We start from the raw sequence: 23,870 nt of genomic DNA, 5'->3' as shown, positions 1-23,870 counted from the left end.
TTAACTCTGTTTCTCTCTCCACAGATGCTGCCAGACCTGCTGAGTTTTTCCAGCTTTTTCTGTTTCTAACCCTAGTTTCATATTCCATTCCCTTCAGAATAAACGACAACACTCCATTTGCCTTCCTAATCACTTGCTGTACCTACGTACTAACTCTGTGATTCGTGTACCAGGCCACCCAGATCCCTCTGTACCTCAGAGTTCTGCAATCTCTCTGCATCTAAATAATATGCTGCTTTTTTTATTCTTACTACTAAAGTGGAGAACTTCGCATTTTCCCATATTTGCCAAATTTTTGCCCATTCACTTAATTTTTATCTATGCCTCCTTATATCCTTTTCAGGACTTACTTTCCTACCTATCTTTGTATCATCAGCAAATTTAGCAACCATACATTCGGTCCCTTCATCCAAATCATTGATATAAATTGTAAATAGTTGAGGTCCCAGCACTGAGCCCTGTAGCACTCCACTTATCACATTTTGCAAACCTGAGAATGACCCATTTATGCCTGTTCTCTGTTTCCTGTTAGCTGGCCAACCTTCTCCCCATATTACTCCCTACACCATGAGCTCTTATTTTGTGTAGTAACTTTTGATGTGGCACCTTGTCAGATGCCTTCTGGAAATCTGAATATAGCACAATCACAGGTTCCCCATTATCCAAGTTGCTTGTTACTTCCCTAAAGAACACCAATAAATTAGCCAAACATAATTTCCCTTTCATAAAACCATTTTGACTCTGCCTGATTGCATTGACATTTTCTATGTGCCCTGCTATAACCTAAATAGATTCCAGGAGTTTACCTTTGACAGATGTTAAGTTTACTGGCCTGTAGATTCCTCCATTCTGTCTCCCTCCTTTCTAGAATGGAGGAATCATATTCACTATTTTCCAATCTGAAGGGACCTTTCCAGAATCTATGGAATTTTGGAAAATTAAAATTTCAGCAGCCATTTTAAGACACTAGGATATGACGCACATCAGGACCTTGGGACTTATCAGCTTTTAGTTCCAATAATTTGCTTAGTACCCTTTCGCTGGTGATTTTAATTGTTTAAAGTTCCTTCCTCCCTTTCATATACAATTATTTTACCATTCTTTCTGGGGTGTTATTTATATCCTTTACAGTGAAGACAGATGCAAAATATCTGTTCAATTCATCCATTATTAATTCCCCAGACTGACCTATCTACTGACCTATCCCTTAACCTAATTTCCAAGCTCATGTTAGCCAGCTCTGTCTACATGCCCTCATAATTGCCCTTATTTAAGTTTAAATCACTAGTCTTAGATCCACTCTTCTCTCCCTCAAACTGAATGTGAAGTTCAATCATATTATGATCACTGCTACCTAGGCGTGCCTTCACTTTGAGTCATTAATTGATCCCATTGCACATTACCAGATCTAGTATGGCCTGCTCCCTGGTTGGTTCTAGAACATGCTGCTCTAAGAAACTTACAAAAACACTCTATGAACTTATCATCTAGGCTGTCTTTGCCAATCTGATTCATCCAATCTATATGTAAATTAAAATCACTCATGATTAATGCTGTACCTTTTTCACAAGCCTCCATTATTTCTTCCTATATATCCCATCTCCAAACCACTCCCACAAGTAACTTCCTTCCTTTACTATCTATTATCACGACTCAAACTGATTCTACACCCTGATCTTTAGAGCTAAGGTAATCTCTCTATTGTACCAATGTCACCCTTAATTAACAGAACTACCTACCCCTCAACCTTTTGCTAGCTTCCTCTACCTTCCTAAATGTCATGTCTCCTTGAATATTCAGGTCCCAGTCTTTGTCATCCTGCAGCCTTGTCTCTGTAATGACTATCAGATCATACATATTTATTTCTATTTGTGCTGTCAATTAACCTGTTTCGTTACAAATGCTACGTGCAATCAGATACAGAGCCTTTAGTTCTGTCTGTTTACTATTTTTGTAACCTCTAGCCCCATCTGCTGGTGTACTCTTAGGTTTGTACACTCTGTCTCTTCCTGCCACACTCTGATCATTCCCCTTATTGCTATCTTGCTCTCCTGCCTTGTCTTGTCTATTTAATTTATCACGTTGTCCCAAACTTGATCCCTCGCCCCCACTATTTAATTGAAAGCCTGCTATACTGCCCTAGTTATACATCTCGCCAGAACACTGGTCCCAGCACAGTTCAGAGGAAGACTATCCCAACAGTACAACTCACACTTTCCCCAGTACTAGTGCCAGTGCCCCATGAATCGAAACCCATTTCTCCCACACCAATCTTTGAGCCACACGTTTAGCACTCTAATCTGATTTACCTTTCGCCAATTTGCTCATGGCTCAATTGGTAATCTAGAGATTATTACCGTTGCGGTTTTGCTTTTTAATTTGGTCCTAAGTTGCTCATACTTGCTCAGCAGAACTTCTTTCCTAGTTCTACCTATGTTGTAGGTGCCTATATAGATCCAACCACTGGATCTTCCACCCGCCCACTGTAAGTTCCTCTCCAGCCCTGAGCAGATGTCCCGAACCCTGCCATTGGGCAGACAACACAGCCTTCTGGATTCTCGTTCTCAGCTGCAGAGCACTGTGTCTATCCCCCTGATTATACTGTCCCCTACTACCACCACTCACTGCTTAAATGACTTCCTGTACCATGGTCAGTTTGCTCATCCACTCTGCAGCCATCACTTTTATCCATACAGCTTGCAAAAACCTTGAACCTGTTTGGTATGATCCCAGCTGATGTTAATACTGGACAAGTCAGATCCCAGAGTGAAGCCTGGCTTGGTAGATCCTAACTTTTTTTTAGAAACCGTGGAGGAAAGTTATTGAACAAATTCAGAGTAGTCTGCTAATGAACTTTTAAATAAAGAATGAAATATTTATTAAACAAGAAAAAATGAACGACATTACACCAGACAAAAAGGTTGGAAAGATCACAATACAAACACAAGAAGACCCAGCAATATCTTCACAGACACATAAACCAGTGAAGAGTTATCACTATCTTGACACACAAAGTCTTCTTGCTTGGGACTGGTACAGCGCAAATGGTTTTCCTTCAGTGAATTCCTGAGCTTTCAGTGAATTCAATGCTTCTCACCCAACTTGCACCTCTCCCCGAGAACCCAAAAACTCAAAACTCAAGTCTTCCAATTGCACCTGATCACTTTACTGAGTTCTATAACTGACTATTTAGTCAGTCCCAATTGCCTTATAAGCCTTTCTTCTTAGAGAGCTGAAGATCTCTGTCTTCGCTCTCTGACACATAACTCTCTCCTGTCTTTCCCTGTGTTATTGACCACTGTTGCTAGGCAACAAGCACAGTTTTATTCCAGAATCACTAAACCTTTAACCCATCTTTTTACCTTCAGGGGCTGTAAAACCTCATTAAAAATGTGTATATATACAAACAAACACAGAGGACCTGACCGTACAGTCAGGAGTTCACCCAGATTTCCTGGTACCAAGGGTTCACAAATAAAACCTAAATGAAACTGGAGCCCTCTTTACCTTACTTAACACACAAATATATATATTCAACTTAAAATTTATATCCTGTTCCTAACACTGTTAGACAATTGCAAATTCCTAAGGGTTGTGACTGCCTCCTGGAACAAAGTGTCCACGTAACTTTCCACCTCCCTCATACATTGCAGTGTCTGCAGCTTGGCCTCCAGCTCAATGACTGAGCTGAAGCTCCTCAAACTGCAAACACTTAGTGCAGGTGTGTTTGCCCTGCAGCACACTGGCATCCAGGAGCTCCCAAACACTGCAGCTGCAACACATCACCATATTAAATATGTGTTAGTTAATGATTATTTTCTTATTTAATTTATAATTAATAAAGCCTACAACCCCCATTAAGCTTTATTACTACTAGTAAAGTTTACTAATACTAATAAAACCTTAGGATTACTAATAAATTATTCTAGTTTCAAAAGATGATTGAGCAAAATACCTACCAACCGATCACTTACCTGTTTCCCTGTGATGTCACACTTTGATTTTTCTTTCCCAAAGCAGCTCTGAACTCAGTTATTTTAACTGTTCCAACTGGTCCCATCCTGAAAGCTGGGTTTCAACTGGTCCCGCCCTGAACTCTGGTGGTTTGAACTGGTCCCACCCTGAACTCTGGCTATTATAACTAGTTCCGCCCTGAACTCTGGCTGTTTTAACTGGTTCCGCCCTGAACACTGGCTGTTTTAACTGGTTCCGCCCTGCACTCTGGCTGTTTTAACTGGTTCCGCCCTGCACTCTGGCTGTTTTAACTGGTTCCGCCCTGCACTCTGGCTGTTTTAACTGGTTCCGCCCTGCACTCTGGCTGTTTTAACTGGTTCCGCCCTGCACTCTGGCTGTTTTAACTGGTTCCGCCCTGCACTCTGGCTGTTTTAACTGGTTCCGCCCTGCACTCTGGCTGTTTTAACTGGTTCCGCCCTGCACTCTGGCTGTTTTAACTGGTTCCGCCCTGCACTCTGGCTGTTTTAACTGGTTCCGCCCTGCACTCTGGCTGTTTTAACTGGTTCCGCCCTGCACTCTGGCTGTTTTAACTGGTTCCGCCCTGCACTCTGGCTGTTTTAACTGGTTCCGCCCTGCACTCTGGCTGTTTTAACTGGTTCCGCCCTGCACTCTGGCTGTTTTAACTGGTTCCGCCCTGCACTCTGGCTGTTTTAATTGGTCCCGCCCTAAACTCTGGTTGTTTCAAGTGGCCCCGCTTGAGCTGGCCCCGCCCAGCAGTGGCCCCGCCTGAGCTGGCCCTGCCTGAGCTGGCCCCGCCCTGCACTCTTGCTGTTTTAACAGATAAAGAAAACAGGGAACTATAGGCTGGTTAGCTTGATATCAGTAGTGGGGAAAATCCTAGAATCCATTATTACGCTCATGGATCACAGCTCTTATGGAATCACAGTATGATTAGGCAGAGTCAACATAGTTTTATTAAAGGGAAATCATATTTGATAAGTCTAAAGTTTTTTTGAAGATGTAACTAGCAAGGTGGATAAGGGGGTACCAGTGGATGTAGTTGTATATGATTTCAAAAACCATTCACAAAATCACTGCAGAATACAGAAAACAGAGATTTGGAATAAATGGGCTTTTTTTGGGATGGCAGGATGACACTAGCGAAGCACTTTGAAAGATCGCTGCTTGGGCCTCAGGCGTTCACAGTCTCTATCGATAACAGATGAGGGAGCCGGGTGTAACGTATCCAAGTTTTGCTGTTGATTAAAAGCTGATGGGCAAGTAAACTATGAGGAGGAGGTAAAAGGTCGCAAAGGAATGTGATGAGTATAATGTGGGAATTGTGAAATAATCTACTTTGATAGGAAGAATGGCAAAGTAGTATATTTTTAAAAAGGTGGGAAAGTTGTAAATGCTGGCGTTCAGAGGGATTTGGACATCCAGGTACACAAAACACAAAGTTAACATGCAGGGGAGGTTGTGGCATTGTGGTAATGTCACTGGATTAGTAATCCAGAAGCCCAAACTAATGCTCTGGGGAAACCTATTCATATCCCAAGGCACCTGGTAGAATTTAAATAAAAATCTGGGATTAAAAACTAGCCTTGGTAACAGTGACCATGAAACCACAATTATCGTATAAACCCATTTGCTTCACTAGTGTCCTTTAGGGAAGGAAATATGCTGTCCTTACCTAGCCTGGCCTACATGTGATTCCAGACCCACGGCAATATGGTTGATTCTTAACTATCCTCTAGCAAGCCACTCAGTTGTATCAAACCGCTGCAAAGTCTGAAAGGAACAAACTCCTTCCCTATCAGCACTGTGGGTGTATCTACACCACAATAGATTGCAGCGGTTCAAGAAGGCGGCTCACCACCACCTCAAGGGCACTTAGGGATGGGCAATATATGCTGGCCTAGCCAGCAACACCCACATCCCACGAATGAATAAGTAAAAAGATATAGCCAGCAATTAGGAAGGTAAAAGGTATTTTAGCCTTGATTTCAAGGGGGCTGGAGTACAAAAATAAGACACTTATTGTTGAAATTATAACAGTCTGGTTGAGTACTGGAGCACTGTGTACAGTTTTGGTCTCCTTACCTAAGGAAATCTTATAAGGAAACCAAGGATATACTTGCCTTAGCAGGGATACAATGAATATTCACGAGATTGATTCCTTGGGAATGAGAGGGTTGTCCTATGAGGAAAGATTGAGTAGAGTGAGCCTGTATTCTCTGGAGTCTATAAAAATGAGAGATGTTCACAATGAAATGTATAAAATTCTTAGCGGGCTTGACAGAGCAGATACTGAGAGTCTGTTTCTCCTGGCTGCAGAGTGAGAGATAGTTGGTAAGGTTTCCCTTCCACTAGGGTATTTTCACAGAAGGCACATGATGAATGTAGTCGATGGCCGCATTAATTAAAAGAAGTTCAACAAATTTTCCTTAAATGAGTCCTTGGAGGGCATAGAGATTAACATTTGTGGAAGGTAGTTCCAGTCAGGACTGGAGTTAGCAAAGGAAGCACATTGGGGTGTGTTCAGTTAGAGCTGTTGGTTGTGAACTCTTCAAACTCCTAATCTCAGGATAAGGGACCAGCCTTTAGTACTTGTTATGACCCATGCAGTTGATAAAGCGGAGTTATTTAAAAATCCTAGAGGGAAACTTTAAACAACTGTCATAATCAATAATTTGAAGTGTCCTGTTGAGATGCGACTCTAAACTTAGGAATCAGACTACTCGTTCTCGAGGCTTTACATTAACTAATTGAAATATTTTATTAATTTACACAGGTTAAAATATATGTACACATGGCTACAAATTACAACTATCATAACTTTTAACAAATTCCCAAACTAATCTCCATTAAGGCAACAGCAACCCATAGACTTAACCAAAACACCAGGCAAAGCATTTTCACCTTACGAATTCAAAATGAGATTCTTTTCACTGTGGAGCCAGTTGGAGGCTTGCAGCTGCCTTTTGACCTTACATTGCCTCTGCCTGCACACCCGAAAACTACTAAAGTTATACCTACCACCACTGACTGAATTCAAATTCTCATTGTATCAACAGTTTCTTTGAACTTTACCTTTTACCAATTTTATTAGTAATATAAACATATGGCTTGGTATCTGTTAGAAAGTCGTCAAGTTTTCACCCCACTTCTTGAACGCTCTATTCAAAAAATGCAGATGCACGTTATCTCCCTGTTTACATCTCAAACTAGTACATCAAAGCACCCAGACTAGCTGGTTTTAATCCAATTAAGACATACCCACAGACTAAATCTCTAATTTAAAACAAAAATATTTTCCAAAATATATACATTAATAGCCTCATGACAATACTACAATGAAAGATTTTTTCACTCAGAAGGTTGTGGATCTTTGGAATTCTCTAAGCCAGAGAGCTATGGATACTCATTGCACTCAGTCTGCTTGATGTGCATATTCGAAACAGATCAATTGATTTTTGAGCACTAAGGGAATGGAGAATATGAGAATTGTCCAGGACAGTGGAGTTGATGTAGAAGTTCAGCTGCCATCCCATGATTCGAGGATGCTTCTTATTCAGGATCACAAGTTTCTACCTTGGGTCTTCATGTTACTGAACAGGCTAATTCTTGTCCCACAGATCTTTGGAACATGCAGGATGTTCCACCAAGTAATGGGATCTGAAATGCAGGATTTGCTGCTTTTTCTTTATTACTGTGCCCCTGTTCTGCCTCATTAAGATGTGACACAAAGCATGATGCTGCTTGATGGGCAAGTTGTCGCTATTTTGAATGATTGATAGCAAGCTCCTCTGAGGCATTAATGTCAATGTTGCCACGCTTCAAGGAGAGCTTCAGAATGTCTTTCAAGCAGTCCTGGAATGTTGGCCATGTGAGAGTTGAGAAAACAGGACCTGGTGGGTGAGATGCTTTTTGGCCATCCAGACAGTGTCCAGTCCATTGAGGATTTTGCCAGGGTTTTGTCTGAATGATTGTAGAAACTGCCAATGTAACACCCTTATTCAAAAAGGGGGGGATACAAAAAACAGGTAACTATAGGCCAGTTAGCTTAACATATGTCATTGGGAAAATGTTGGTGTCTATTATAAAGGATGCAATAGCAGAGCATTTAGAAATGCATAGTATAATCTTGCAGAGTCAGCATGGCTTCATGAAGGGGAAATCATGCCTGATAAATTTATTAGAATTCTTTGAGGAGGTAACAAGCAGGATAGATAAACTGGAACCAGTAGAAGTAATGTATTTGGATTTCCAAAAGGCGTTCGATAAGGTACCACACATAAGGCTACTTAATAAGATAAGAGCCCATGGTGTTGGGGGTAGTATATTAGCATGGATAGGGGACTGGCTAGCTAATAGAAGACAGAGAGTTGGGATGGTGGGGGGTTATTTTCAGGATGGCAACCTGTAACTAGTGGAGTGCCACAGGGATCAGTGCTGGGGCCACAATTATTTACAATATATATTAATTACTTGGATGAGGGAAATGAATGTACTATTGCCAAGTTTGCAGATGATGCAAAAATAGGTGGGAAGGCAAGTGGTGAAGGTAACACAAAGAGTCTACAGAGGGACATAGACAGGTTAGGTGAGTAGGCAAAAACGTGGCAAATGGAATATAATGTGGGAAAATGTGAGGTTGTGTTCTTTGGCAGGAAGAATAGAGGAGCTGAATATTACTTAAATGGAGAAAAACTGAAGAAAGCTGCAGCACAGAGGGATTTGGGGATCTTTGTGCATGAATCCCAAAAAGCTAGCATACAAGTTCAGGTAATAGGGAAGGCAAATGGAATGTTGGCCTTTATTTCAAAAGGAATGGAGTATAAGAATAGGGAAGTCTTGCTAAGACTATACAAGGTACTAGTTAGACCACACCTAGAAGACTGTGAACAGTTTTGGTCCCCTTATCTAAGGAAAGATATCCTGGCATTGGAGGCAGTCCAGAGAAGGTTCACTAGGTTGGTCCTGGGGATGGAGGGATTTTCTTATGAGGAGAGGTTGAGTAGGTTAGTCCTGTTCTCATTGAAGTTTAGAAGAATGAGAGGTGACCTTATTGAAACATATAAGACTCTTAGGGGGCTTGACAGGGTAGATGCAGAGACGATGTATCCCCCTTGTGGGAGAGTCTAGGACCAGAGGGCATAATCTCAGAGTAAGGGGGTGCCCATTTAAAACAGAGACGAGGAGGAATTTCTTCTCTGAGGGTAGTCAATCTGTGAAATTCTTTAGAGGCTGGGTTAAGTATACTCAGGGCAGAGATAGACAGATTTTTAATCAATAAGGGAATCGAGGGTTATGGGGAAAAGGCAGGAAGGTGGAGTGGAGGATTATCAGATCAGCCATGATCTCATTGAATGGCGGAGCAGACTCGATGGGCTGAATGTCCTACTTCTGCTCCTACGTCTTATGGTCTTCGAGAAGGACATTAGGGTTTTTTGGACAGTCCTCCCATTGAATCTAGAGGATATGGTGGAAGCATTGCTGATGGAATTTCTCTCGTGCTCTTATGTCACTATACACTGTTCCAAGTCTCACTGCAATACAGGCGTGTGTTGATGACAGCTACTAGGACTTTTATTGATTTAGGAGGCCTTTGTTGTCAAATACTCATTGCCATAATTTGTAGAAGACTGTGCTGGCACAGCTGATCCAGTGTTTGATCTCCTCATCAATGGTAGCCTTTTGAGCGAGGTGCCTGCCTAGGCATGAGAAGTGAACTCTTTCTAGGCACTCTCTAATGCCTTCACATATTTTCTAAAGCATGGAGCCCAGAACTGGACACAATACATCAGTTGAGGCTGAACCAGCGTTTTATACAGGTTTAACATGACTCCCTTGCTTTTGTTCTCCATGGCCCTATTAATAAATCCTGGGATTCTGTATGCTTTATTAACTGTTCTCTCAACCTGTTCTGCCACCTTCAATGACTAATGCCCATAAGCAGCCAGGTCCCTCTGCCCCTGCAACCCCTTTAGAATTGGACTCTTCATTTTATATTGTCTCTCTGTATTCTTCCTCCCAGAATGAATCATTTCACACTTCTCTACATTGAACTTGATCTGCCACCTGCCCATTTAATCCACCAACCTGTCTATGGACTTTTGAAGTTCTGCACTATCCTCCTTATTGTTCTCAATGCTTCCAAGTTTCGTATCATCTGCAAATTTTAAAATTGTGTGCTGTATGCCAAGATCTAGGTCATTAATATATATCAGGAAGAGCAAGGGTCTTATAGCCGACCCCTGTAGAACTCCATTATATACCTTCTTTGAGTATGAAAGGCATCCATTAACCACTACTCTGTTTCCTCTCACTCAGAGGTGAGGTAAGAATGACTGCCCTTGACATCAAGGCAGCATTTGACCGAGTATGACATCAAGGTGCCCAAGTGAAACTGGAGTCGGTGGGAATCAGGGAAAACTCTCCACTGGCTGGAGTCATATCCAGTACAAGGGAAGATAGGTGTGGTTGTTGGAAATCAATCATCTCAGTCCCACAACATCACTGCATGAGTATCCCATGGCATTGTCCTAGGCCAAATCTTCTTCAGCTGCTTCATCAATGACCTCCTCTCCATTATAAGGCAGAAATGGGGATGTTCGCTGATGATTGCACAATGTTCAGCATCATTCATGACGACTCAGATATTAAGCTGTCCGTATCCATTTGCAGCAAGACCTGGATAATGTTCAGTCCTAGGCTGAGAAGTGGCAAATAGCATTTGCGCCACACAAGTGCCAGACCATGATCTCCAACAAGAGAGAATCCAACCACTACTCTTGGCATTCAATGGCATTATGATCGCTGAATACCTCACTATCAACATCCTGGGGGTCACCATTGACCAGAAACTAAACTGGACCAGCCATATAAATACTGTGGCTGGGTAAGAGGCTGGGAATTCTGCAGAGAGAGTAACTCATCTCCTGACTCCCCAAAGCCTGTCCACCATCTACAATGCACAAGTTATGAGTACGATGGAATATTCTCCACCAGCCTGGATGAATGCGAAACCAACAACACTCAAGAAGCTCAACACCATCCAGGACAAAGCAGCCCACTTGATTGACACCCCATCTGTCACCTTCAACATCTACTCCCTCCAACACTGATGCATAGTGGCAGCAGTGTGTACCATCTACAAGATGCGGTGCAGCAACTCACCAAGGCTGCTTCAACAGCACCTTCCAAACCCTCTGCCTCCACCACCTAGAAGGACAAGGGCAGCAGATGCATAGGAATATCACCACCTGCATGTTCCCCTCCAAGCCACTCACCATCCTGACCTGGAACAATGTTGCTGTTCCTTCACTGCCTTTGGGTCCACCCCGGGTCTAAAGAAGACTGGAAAATTATGGCCAGTGCCTCCATGATTTCCACTCTCACTTCCCTAAGTATCCCTGGATGCATCTTATCCAATCCTGGTGCTTTATCAACTTAAGGCATAGACAGCCTATCCAATAGCATCTCCTTATCATTTTTAAACCCTTCAAGTTGCCTCCTCTTTCACCACCACCTGGGTAGCATCTTCCTTGGTAAAGACAGATACAATGTCTCTTGCCTCCATACCTAAATCTCCTTTTGGCCCCTCATTGTCCCCACTCCTGCTTTTATACCCTTTTGCAATTTATATGCCTATGGAAGACTTTTGGATTCCCTTTTATGTTAGCTGCAAGACTCTTTTCATACTCTCTTTGCATTTCTTATTTGCTTCTCCACTTCCCCTCTGAACCTTCTATATTCAGCCTGGTTTTCGGTTGTATATTCACCTGACATCTGCCATAAGTACACTTTTTCTTCTTCTTAATCTCTATCTTTCATCATCCAGGGAGCTCTGGATTTGTTCACCCCACCTTTCCCCTTAGTGGGAACATACCTTGACTATGCGTGAACTATCTCCTCTTCAATGGTAGCCATTGTTCACTTCCTGTTTTGCCTGCCAACCTTTGATTTAAATATATCTGACCCAGAACCATTCTTACCCCATTGAAATTAGCCTTCCCCCAGTTAATTATTCTTACTCTAGATTGTTCTTTGTCCTTTCCATTGTCATCCTCAACCTTATGATGCAATGATCACTGTCCCTTAAATGTTCCTCTAATGATATCTGATCCACTTGGCCCACCTCATTCCTAAGAACCAGGTCAAGCAGTGCTTCCTTTCTCAGACAAGAGAAACATATGCTGTAGAAAATTTTCCTGAACATACCCTAGGAACTGTTGCCCCTCTCTGCCCTTTGCACTACCACTAGCCCTGTCTATATTCAATAATTAAAGTTCCCCATTATAGATACTCTGTAATTCTTGTACTTCTCTGTAAACTCACTGCAGAAAATTAGGGCTCATAATTGATGGCTGCATACAGTGAAGCACTGTTCCCAGCCAAAATGCAGATGATTAGGTAATTCTCCCGCCAATCGCATTGAGAGCCTGTAAGGCTCTGTGACTGGGATTGATTCTACACACATAATTACCTCCACCACTGTAGGTGGATGGAGGTAATGTTTTCACTCCTGTTAGTCTGCAAACAATATGCCTTTGTATCTAATGGACTTCAATGAAACTTGGTACACAGGGTATGGCCCAAGTAAGAACTGATTAGTTTTTGGCTGAGATGCAGATCCGGATCCTGGAGCTTTTTAAAGGATTTGTTAACACTGGGAGACAGGGCGAGTTGACTTATGTTTAGAATGTTGTGGGTTATTTTGTTTGGAATGTTGATTGTTTTAGAATGTTGTGGATTCTCTCAACTGCTGTGGTGGAATTTGTCACAGCTGTCACAATCTGAGCAGAGTTTTCAGGGCAGGTTGTTGGATATGGATTGGCCTGAAGCCTCCTCAGTGAGATGGAAACTCTGAAATAAATAGATTTCTGTTTTCAGCTTTGCAGTTACAAAGCATTCATCAGGCAGGGAAACACCTCAAGGAAAAGGTGCCTAACTGTAATAATGTGAAGTCAACTTGGCAGAGGCACGTGCTCTACTGAGTGCCCTTTTCACTTGTTCGTTTTATGTAACTATCTTCCACACACTGAATTTTGCTGGAGAAATTGCTACTTTTATTGGGAGAAGTTGTTGAGTTTCGTTTGCGGCAGCTGTAAAGATTCTTTTTAAGTAAACTGTTGTAACCATAGTTTTGTTATTCCTAAAAGCAAAATACTGCAGATGCTAGAAATCTGAAATAAAAAGAGAAAATGCTAGAAAAGGCCAGACTTAAAACGGTAACTCTGTTTCTCTCTCCACTGATGCTGCCAGACCTGCTGAGCTTTTCCAGCATTTTCTGTTTTCATTTTTGTTATTACTGTTTGCTGAGTAAAGAATCTTTGATTTGCTGTCTGCCGTAAGCCTTGCCCCATTTTCACGTATTTGCCGACACGGTGTTGCTGATAGACATGCTGCTGTTTTTTTTCTGTTAATCAAATCTTTCTTTATTTCTCTTTTTGTACCTGATTTGACTCTAATTTATCCTATTTCCTTCTCCATTGTTCTTCGTTTTCTTTCTCAATTCCATTTCTCAAGGAGATACGTTGTTGGTCCTGCCCTTCACTAAGATTTCAGATGACTTGTTGACCTTATTGCACAATTATCGAGTCTCACTTCCAGCAAGTTAGGGCAGAAGAACTGTTTGAGCTGTAGCTTGCTTAGGCCTGATGTATTTGATGTCAGCAGATTACTTTCTTACTCCTTGAACTAAAAATGGTAATGGAAGTGGATAGAAAAGGCATTAAAATTTGCAATAAACAATGCGGGGACGAACATTTGCTTCAACTTCAATTTCATATTTAGATTGAAATTCTACTTTGAATCATTTGAATCTAGTGTTAGGAGAAATGTGTAAGGTTTGTATGAATGTTATGAATGGGATTTTGCAGACAGAAGACTTGCTGACTACCACATAGACCCACTGGATCACAAATATAGACAAATAAGAACTTGCCAAAGTGCTTTTCAACAATTGAGTCACTTTTTAAAGTGCAGCCACTGTTATGTAAAGTAACGAAGAGAATGAACAGATATATCCAGAATCAAACTGAGAATAGGACAAGGGACCACAGGTTCACAATAGTTTGAGGTAAATTTAGATGGCTAGCAAGACAATCTTCAAACAAAGAATGATCATCATATGGTATAGTCTTCTGTGTGGATTAGTGCCAGCAAAAGGCCTCTAATTAATTGAAAATAACTGATTTTGGCAGTCTGTGTTCCTTCTGAAAGCTGAATCAAAATCGACAATTCCCTTCCTTATCCAGAATTATTTTTTGAAACATGGTAGCTTATTTAGACACAAGAAGATCCTGGAATGAGCAAATCTGTATTGGCTGAGGGGGTGGTGGGGTGTAGGTGATGAATGTAAGCCAGAACGCCAGGAAAAAGCAATGCTCATCTATCTATGTCCATGTGTTCCTTTATGCTCACTTGAGCAGGTATTTGGGGCCTTAGTTTAACATCTCATCCAAAAGATGGTACCTTCAACAATACAGCACTCCATAAACTAAACTACTTACTTGAGGTCATGACTATAGTGAAGTTTGAACCCACAATCTTCTGACTCAAACAAGAGTGCGACCAACTGAGTCAATTTGACATTTCCAGTAGTAACTAGTAGAATAGGTAACATGAAATTCTAAAGATATGAACTTTGTGCTAACATGAATAATTTGTGATTAATTACTTTGTAATTTCAGATAATTGGCATTCCATCCCCGTCCTCATTATTCAAGTTTATAGTTCCAATGATGCGCTCTGAGAGCATGGAAATTACAGAATCTTTGGTGCTGGGGCTTGGCAGGACCAATCCTGTAGCATTTAGGTAAGAGCATTTCATTGCACAAGTTTCACACTACTTATTCTTTGTCAGCAGCAGCAAAGCACATTAAGATACATTTAATTTGGTTTCTCTTTCAAGATATTTAAAGAGCAGCATGTTTACTCTAGGGTTACCCAAATGTCCATAATTTTTGGGAGCTAGTTCAAAAGTCAGCTGGGTACAATTATCCACTATCTCCAGCTGTTTGTGATCCAGGAAGAAATGCCATTACTTTGTGCTCTGAATCACAACATCTGCCTGGTGGTTCTATGATTCAAAAACTAGAGTAAAGGGTTGAGCTCAGTTTACAAGCTGGATTGAGAAAAATTCATATAACAATTCTGTCACCAAAAGTAAACTTCATCTGACAGCTATGCATTTTCTTTACATAGAAAGCCTCGAGGAGTATAGAAAGTACAGGGTTGAAGTAAAAATGGAAATTAGGAAAGCAAAGAGAGGATCTGAAAAAGTATTGACAGGTAAAATCAAAGAAAATCCTAAAATGTTTTACCAGTACATTAAGACCAAGAGAATAACTAAGGAAAAGGTAGGGCCTATCAGAGATGTACATGCTAACTTGTGGATTGATGCAGAAGGTGTGGGCAGGGTTCTCAATGAGTACTTTGTCTCTCTCTTCTCTAAGGGGAGGGATGATGCAGGCATTCTAGTTAGAGGAGCGTGAAATATTAGATACAATATGCATAGTGAGAGAGGAAGTACTGGAGGGACTGGCATCCATGAAGGTGGATAAGTCGCCAGGGCCAGATGGATTGTATCCAAGGTTGTTGAAGGAAGCCAGGGAGGAAATAGCGGATGCTCTGAGGATCATTTTCCAACCCTCAGTTAATAAAGGTGAGTACCAGAGGATTTGAGGCCTGCAAACGTTGTACCATTATTTAAAAAGGATGCGAGGGATAGGCCAGAACATTATAGGCCGGATGGGCAAATTATTGGAAACAATTCTGAGACACAGGATAAACTGTCTAGAAAGGCCTGGATTGATTAGGGATAGTCAACATGGTTTTGTTAGAGGAAGATCATGTCTTACTAACTTAATAGCATTTTTTGAGGAAGCAACAAGGAGGATTGATGAGGGCAGTACCGTGGATGTTGTCTATATAGATTTCAGGAGTCATTTGACAAGATCCTACATGGCAGACTGGTCAGGCAAGTGTGATGTCATGGGATACAAGGGAAAGTGGGAGATCCAAAATTGGCTCAGTGACAGGAAACAAAGGGTAATGATTGATGGATGTTTTTGTGAATGGAAAAAAGTTTCCAGTGGTGTTCCTCAGGGCTCAGTATTGGGGACCTTGCTGTCTGTTGCATATATTAATAATTTAGATTTAAATGTGGAAGGTATAGTTGGGAAATTTGCAGATGACACAAAAATTGGCCGTGTAGTTGATAGTGAAGAGGGTAGCTGTCGACTCCCGAATGATATCAATGGTTTGGTTGAATGGGTGGAGAAGTGGCAAATGGAATTCAATCCAGAAAGCATGAGGCAATGCGTTTGGGGAGGGCAAACAAAGCAAGGGAATACTCAGTAAACGGAAAGTTATTGAGAGGAATTGAGAAAGTGAGAGACCTTGGTGCTGACCACAGGTCCCTGATGGTGGCAGGACAGATGGGCAAGGTGGTCAAGAAAGTATATGGACTGCTACCCTTTATTGGGCAAGGCACTGAATACAAAAGCAAGAATGTAATGATGAAACTGTATAGAACGCTGGCTAGGGCACAGCTGGAATTTTGTGTACACTTCTGGTCACCTCATTACAGGAAGGACATAATTGCTCTGGAGAGAGTACAGAGGAGATTTACAAAAATGTTGCCAGGGCATGAAAATTGCAGCTATGAGGAAAGAGTGGATAGGCTCGGGTTGTTTTCCTTAGACGAGACGAGGCTAAAGGGTGATCTAACTGAGGTGTACAAAATTTTGAGGGGCCTAGATAAGGTAGACAAGAAAGACTTGTTTTCCCGAGCTGAGGGGTCAATTATTAGGGGGTGCAGATTTAAGGTGATTGGTAGGATTATAGGGGACATGAGGTAAACGCTTTTTCACCCAGAGGGTGGTGACCAGCTGGAATTCACTGCCTAAGTTGGTGGTTGAGGCTGAAACACTCAACTCATTTAAAAGGTACCTGAATCTTCATCTGAAGTGCTGTAACCTGCAAAGCTATGGACCAGGTGCTGGAAAGTGGGATTAAAATGAGCGGCTAGTTTCTTTTTTCTCTTTTTGGCCGGTGCAGACACGATGGGCTGAATGGCCACTTCCTGCATCGTAATGTTTCTATGAACAAAGACTTTGTTGTCAATTTAAGGGGACATGATAGAGTAGTGGTAATCTCACTGAACCTGTAATCCAGAGGCCCAGGCTAATGCCCTGGGACATATCTTATCACAGCAGCTGAGGAATTTTAAAATCAATTAATATAATCTGAAGAATTTAAAGCTAGCCTCAGTAATAGTGACCATGAAACTACTATTGATTGCTGTAAAAACCCATCTGATTCACTAATGTCCTTTAGGGAAGGAAATCTGCCATCCTTATCTATTCTGGCCTAGACCTGACTCCAGATCCACAGTAATGTGGTTGATTCCTAAATGGCCTAGCAAGCCACTCAACTTTTTTTATTTGGGATATGAGCATTGCTGGCTAGGCCAGCATTTGTGGCCCATCCCTAATTGCCCTTGAGAAGGTGGTGGTGAGCTGCCTCCTTGAACTGCTGCAGTCCATGTGGTGTAGGTACACTACTGTGCGGTTAGAGAGGGAGTTCCAGGATTTTGACCCAGCGACAGTGAAGGAACAGCGAAATATTTCCAAGCCAGGATGGTGAGTGGCTTGGAGGGAAACTTGCAGTTGGTGATGTTCCCATGTATCTGCTGCCCTTGTCCTTCTAGATGGGAGAGGCCGTGGTGTTGCCTAAGGAGGCGTGGTGAGTTTCTGCAGTGCATCTTATTGTTATGACGGGGCAGATGTGTGCTGGGAGGATCAAATCCATGAGGGAAACTTGACCGTGCCATCACAATGGTTTTGCAATTTGTATTTATTTCGAGGGTGTGTACCCTGAATTCAGAAGTGATAAGTCCACCAAGACTTCAGACATTTTAAAAAAACTAACGTTAAAATATTTATTAACAATAGAGAAGATATCAAGTACATACATATAACTACAAATTACTGCTAAAACAACTTCTAAAATTCCTGTTAACCTGACTCCCAGTTACACCCCCTTTAAAGACAACGGTCCAAAAATACATAGTTTAGATTTTAAATGGATCCAGAAAATTAACATAATACCCTGGGCAGTGGAATTCAAAGTGTCTTTTTCCAGCTTTGGTTTCTGTAGACAGCAGGCTTAATGCACAAATACTTCTTGGAGGCGACTTCACACTCTTGATCTTACATTGCCTTCCTCTGACACAGCCTCATTTTCCTTAATATATGTTTCACCCTTTTTAATATGTAAATTCCATTGTTTCTTATGTCTTTAGAACTTTACGTTTCTTATAATGTAAATCTTTTCATGTTGCTAATATTCTCATTAACCTGCTCCCAGTGCGGTGTCCTCTACATTGGAGAGATCAAACGCAGACTGAGTGACCGCTTTGCGGAACACCTTCGGTCTGTCTGCAAGTATGACCCAGACCTTCCTGTCACTTGCCATTTCAACAGACCATCTTGTTCTCATTCCCACATGTCCATCCTTGGCTTGCTGCAACGTTCCAGTGAAGCCCAACGCAAACTGGAAGAACAGCACCTCATATTCCGATTAGGGACTTTACAGCCTTCTGGACTTAACATTGAGTTCAATAACTTCAGACCATGAACTCTCTCCTCTATCCTCACCCCTTTTACCCCTTTTTCCAATATTTTTTATCCACTTATTTTATTTATTTTCATTTTTATTCATTTATTCATTGTTTCATCCCACCTTTTATCCTATTTTCGATCTTTTTTCCCCACCACTGCATCTTCCCTCTACCCTACCACCCTCTCACAAGGGCCATCTACCACTTGTTCATGTTGTTCTTTTCAGAGTGCTTACCCTTGTCCTGCTATTATCACATTCTGCTTTCTTACCTTAATGCCACTATCTGCAACTCCTTTAGCCCTTACCACTACCATTAACACTCCATTTGTCCTTTTGTTCATTACGTCTTTGTCAATCTCTCCTTTGCCCTCTCCCATTGCTGCCCTTCTATCCAGCTTCACCTGCTCCACCCCCCTTAAACAGTATAAATTTGATCACATTTTTACTTCTCTTTAGCTCTGAAGAAGTCATACAAACTCAAAATGTTAACTTTGTTTTTCTCTCCACAATTGCTGTCAGACTTGCTGAGTTTTTCCAGCATTTTCTGTTTTTGTTTCTACACCTTACTACTATTGATAACTTCACTTTGCAGCCTGCTTGGCTACTAAATGTAATTAAATCATACACAGAACAACACAACCCCTCCATAAACCTACTTTACAATAAACCATAAAAATATTATGAAAATTATTATACCTTCATGACACCTCCCTCTGTATCGATAAATGAAGCATCATAATTTTAAAACATGGCTTCATTTTCTTAACCCATCTTACGTTACCTGCTATATTTATCTATGTACTCACACTATTACATTACCAGATGTATGCATTAACATAATATATATAAAAATCTTGGTATCAACAGAAGTCATTTCAGTCCAGTGTCCAGTCCATTGTCCATGTTTTAAATGTCCAATTTCTCCTTGAGCTTTAAACTCTCGACAGTGCATCTGCAATTAAATTTTCTCATCTAGCCACATGGATATAATCTGTAGATCAAATAGTTGTAGTAATAAACTCCATCTGAATAGCCTTGCACTTCGGTTTCGAAATCTATCCAGAAATTTTAAAGGACTGTGGTCTGTATAAACGACTGTTTCTGACAAATTGTTTGCAAAGTTAACCTCAAAATGCTGCAATTCCAACAACCAGAACCAGAGTCTCCTTTTCGGCTGTTGAATATCTTCTCTGTTGTACATTCATTTTCCATGAAAAATACCCTATCGGTTTCTCAATTCCAGTTTCATTTTCTTGCAACAGTACAGCCCCAATGCCTGTATCCCTTGCATCAATGACCAACTTAAATTGCTTGGCAGAATTGGGTACTGCCAAAACTGGTGTCATAGTCAATACAGTTTTCAAACTGTCTAATGCATTCTGACACTCCTGTGTCCATTGAAACTTCTTGTTCTTGTTTAATAGTTCAGTCAGTGGAGCAACCACACTGCAAAAATTTGGTACAAATTTCCGATAAAACCCACTCATGCCCAGAAATCTCAAAACTTCTCGTTTTGTTCTGGGCACGAGGAAATCCACGATAGCTTTGAATTTCACATCTCTCAGAGGCACCTAACTATGTCCACTGCTATGGCCTAGATATGTAGCTTGCGCTTTTGTAAATACGATTTTAGCCAAGTTCATCACCAAATTAGCTTCTTGTAGTTGACTAAATAATTCTTCCAGATGTTGTAAATGTTCCTCCTACTTTTGACTGAAAACTATCAAGTCGTCCGTATAAACAGCACAATTGCTCAGTCCTGCAATTACTTTGTTTGTTAGTCTTTGAAATATTGCTGGTGCATTTCTCATTCCAAAATGGCATGACTTTCAGCTGATACAGTCCATCTGGCATCACAAAAGCCGATATCTCCTTTGCTCTGTCCTATAATAGTACTTGCCAATATCCTCTCAGCAAGTGCAATCTTCCAACCATGGTATAGGATATGAATCCACTTTTGTCACTGCGTTCACCTTTAGATTGTCCACACTCAGCCTTTGGGTTCCATCAGGTTTCGGTACCATCACAATAGGCGAACTCCAGTTACTGCAACTAGACTCAATTATGTGATTTTGAAGCACAAATTCCATTTCTTTTTGTACTTGTGATAAATTTGCTGTATTTAATCTATAAGAATGTTGGCTTTTTGAAGATGAACCTTCTACACTCACATCATGTGTAGCTAAATCTGTCCTCCCCAGCTTATTCCCACAATTGCATTGTGCGATTGCAATAGCTTCTCCAAATCACTTTGACACTTGTCTGGAAGGTAACTCAATATTACAATTAAATTTTTTAGTACCTCCTCATTATCCAATTTGGTTGGAGGAAAATCAATTTCAAAATCCTGCATTTCTACCTCCTTTCTCCTTACCTACCACAACTAATACCTCCTTTTGGTCCTTTTCCCTGTCAAAGTAGTTTTTAAACATATTTACATGACACACCCTCTGCTTTCTTCTGTATGGAATACTTATTAAATAATTGACTTCACTGAATTTCTTGTCAATCTTGTAAGGCCCACTCAACCTTGCGTTTAACAAGTCGCCCAATACTGGTAACAAAATGAGTCACCCAATACTTGTAACAAAACTAACACTTTTTCCCCAGCAACAAAACCATGAGCTGTAGCTTTCCTGTCTTCCTTCACTTTCATCACTTGCTGTGGTATCTTTAAATGTTCCCTAGCTAAATCACATACTCTGTCCAAACTTTCTCTGAAGCTTGATACATAATCCAGGAGAGTAGTTTCTGAATTTTTACCCAGCAATTTCTCATAAATCAATTTCAGTGGCCCCCCTTACCTCAGGACCATAGACTAATTCAAAAGGACTAAATCCAGTCGATGCATTAGAAGCATCCTTAATTGCAAATAACAAGAGTGGAATTCCCCCATCCCAATCCCATGGATAGTCCTGACTATACGCCCTCATCATTGTTTTTAAAGTTTGATGCCATCTTTCCAAAACCCCTTGTGATTCAGGTTGGTAAACTGTTGACTTGAACAGTTTGAGGATAAAACAGTCTATTACTTCCTTAAATAGCTGTGACATGAAATTTTAACCCTGACCTCGTATTTCTTTTGGTAAACCATATCTTGTAAAATATTTAGTCAACTCTTCCATAATTCTTTTTGTTGTAATAATTTTCAAAGGTATTGTTTCAGGAAACCTTGTAGACACATCTATTATCGTCAGCAAATACCGATTTCCACTTTTAGTCTTAGGGAGGGGTCCTACGCCATCAATCATGACCCTATCAATAGGTTCTTCAGATGCTGGAATTAGAACGAAAGGTGCCAGCTTAATCACTGCTTGTGGTTTCACTATCACCTGACATGTGTGACATGTTCTACAGAATTTTACTACACCTCTATGCAATCCAGGCCAAGAAAAATGTTTTTGTATTTTTGCCTGTGTTTTTCTAATTCCTAAATGCCCCCCCATTGGAATTTCATTACCTATTCTCAGTATGTCATTTCTATATCTAGATGGTATAACAATCTGATACACTTCCATCCATTCTTCATCTGCTGAAACCTGAGGCTGTCGCCACTTTCTCATTAACACATTGCCCTTAAGATAATAACATCCTGGAACACATTCTGCCCCTGTTTCTAAGTAAGCTGTTTGATGTAACTGTTTTATTTGTGGATCCTTTTTCTGTAACTCTACCAACTGCCTTGAGCTAAACACCCCAGCTGCATTCTCTTCCATTCTTTCTTCCTGAGCAATCTTATCAAAGACAGTGGGTAGAATTTTTCCTTGGCAGGTCAGGCACACGCCTGACCTGCTCAAGCATAAATTGACACGCGATGATGTCGCGCGACCATCCCGACATCAATGCACAGACACCTGATATTTCAGTCGACAGGCGCACGCAGGAATCGGCAGCATGCGCACCAACAATTAAAAGGCCTAGTAAAGCCATTAAAAATATCATTGAGTTAAATTTTTCGATGCCCATTCAGCCTTACGGTTAGTGGGCAGGTGAAAAGGCTGAATGGCCTTTGCACTTTTTAGGAAACCTCATCCACGGGCGGGATGAGTTTTCCAACATCAAATAAAATTTAAAAATTTACATTTCATTTATAACATGCCCCTGCTCATGTGACAGAGCCAAATGAGGGGGCATGTTTTAGAACATTTTTAAAACCTTTTTCAAACTTTTCATCTCCCCAAGGCAGCTCTGTGCCTCGGGTAGCTTTTCCTGTGCACATGCGTAAAGTTCCTTGCTCGCGCTTCTCTCTTCCCCCCCCCCCCCCCCCCCCCCCCCCCCCACCAGCACTGAGTGCTGCGGCATACTTTATTTTAATTGGCCCACCAGCATGAAATTGTGTTCTGGCCCCAATTGCGGGCGGCAGGCGGCTTCCTGTGCCGAGCCCACCCAACAAGGGCAAAATTCTGCCCAGTGTCAGCTCATTGAACTTCAACACCTTTTCCCTGCCTTTTAACTTCCTCTTCTTCCTGTTTCTAGTTACCACACAATCTGGAAACAATCCAGGATGCTTTTTCTGTAACACTTCTGTTGAAAACACCTCTACAGGCTGCTCAACTACCACAGGAATTACCCACATCTGTGACCCAGCTATATTATAAACCCCTGAAGTGGGCAATTTTTCCATTACTCCAACAATCACCTCACCTGTTTTCCACTCACACTCTTTAAATACATCTTCCACAATGGAACTTTTTTAAATTATTTTTTTTGTTCATGGCATGTGGCTGGCTTGGCCTTCCATAATTGCCCTTGCTCAGAGGGCATTTAAGAGGCAGCCACATTGCTGTGGGCCTTGAGTCACATGTAGGCCAGACCAGGTAAGGACGCAGATTTCTTTCCCTAAAGGACACTAGTGAACCAGGTGAGTTTTTACGACAATCAGCAATGGTTTCATAGTCGTCATTAGACTTTTAATTCCAGATGTTTATCGAATTCAAATTCCACCATCTGCCATGGTGGGATTCGAACCCAGGTCCCCAGAGCATTACCCTGGGTCTCTGTATTACCAGTCCAGTGACAATACCACTATGCCATCTTCCCATGGGCATCTCCACAAACCCCACTTATTATCATCTGTTCCTTCAATACCCACAATAAATATCACTATCCCATAACATTATGGATTGACTAGCCCCTGTGTCTCTTAAAATTTTAAAATCTTTACCTACTCCACCCTGTAGACATGGACAGACTTCCCCTTCACATACAAAATCATTAAACATTTCTGCAACTTGCTCCTCAGAACTCCCTTGGGTAAATTGTGAACACATTCCCACTTT

At 41.3% G+C, this 23,870-nt stretch overlaps 1 protein-coding gene across 12 annotated transcripts in view; it reads left to right on the top strand.

The window, feature by feature from the left end:
* The window catches only part of fryl (furry homolog, like), a 594,162-nt gene that overhangs the window by 359,708 nt on the left and 210,584 nt on the right, over positions 1–23,870 (top strand). For all 12 annotated transcript variants that reach the window (XM_078547597.1, XM_078547607.1, XM_078547572.1 and 9 more), the window contains one exon: positions 14,655–14,779. In XM_078547597.1, coding sequence (XP_078403723.1) covers positions 14,655–14,779 — 125 coding nt within the window. The remainder of the gene's footprint in view (positions 1–14,654; positions 14,780–23,870) is intronic.

This window comes from Cetorhinus maximus, chromosome 1 (genome assembly GCF_964194155.1).
Source record: "Cetorhinus maximus chromosome 1, sCetMax3.hap1.1, whole genome shotgun sequence".
NCBI lineage: Eukaryota > Metazoa > Chordata > Chondrichthyes > Lamniformes > Cetorhinidae > Cetorhinus > Cetorhinus maximus.
This window is presented reverse-complemented; position numbering and strand designations above follow the sequence as displayed.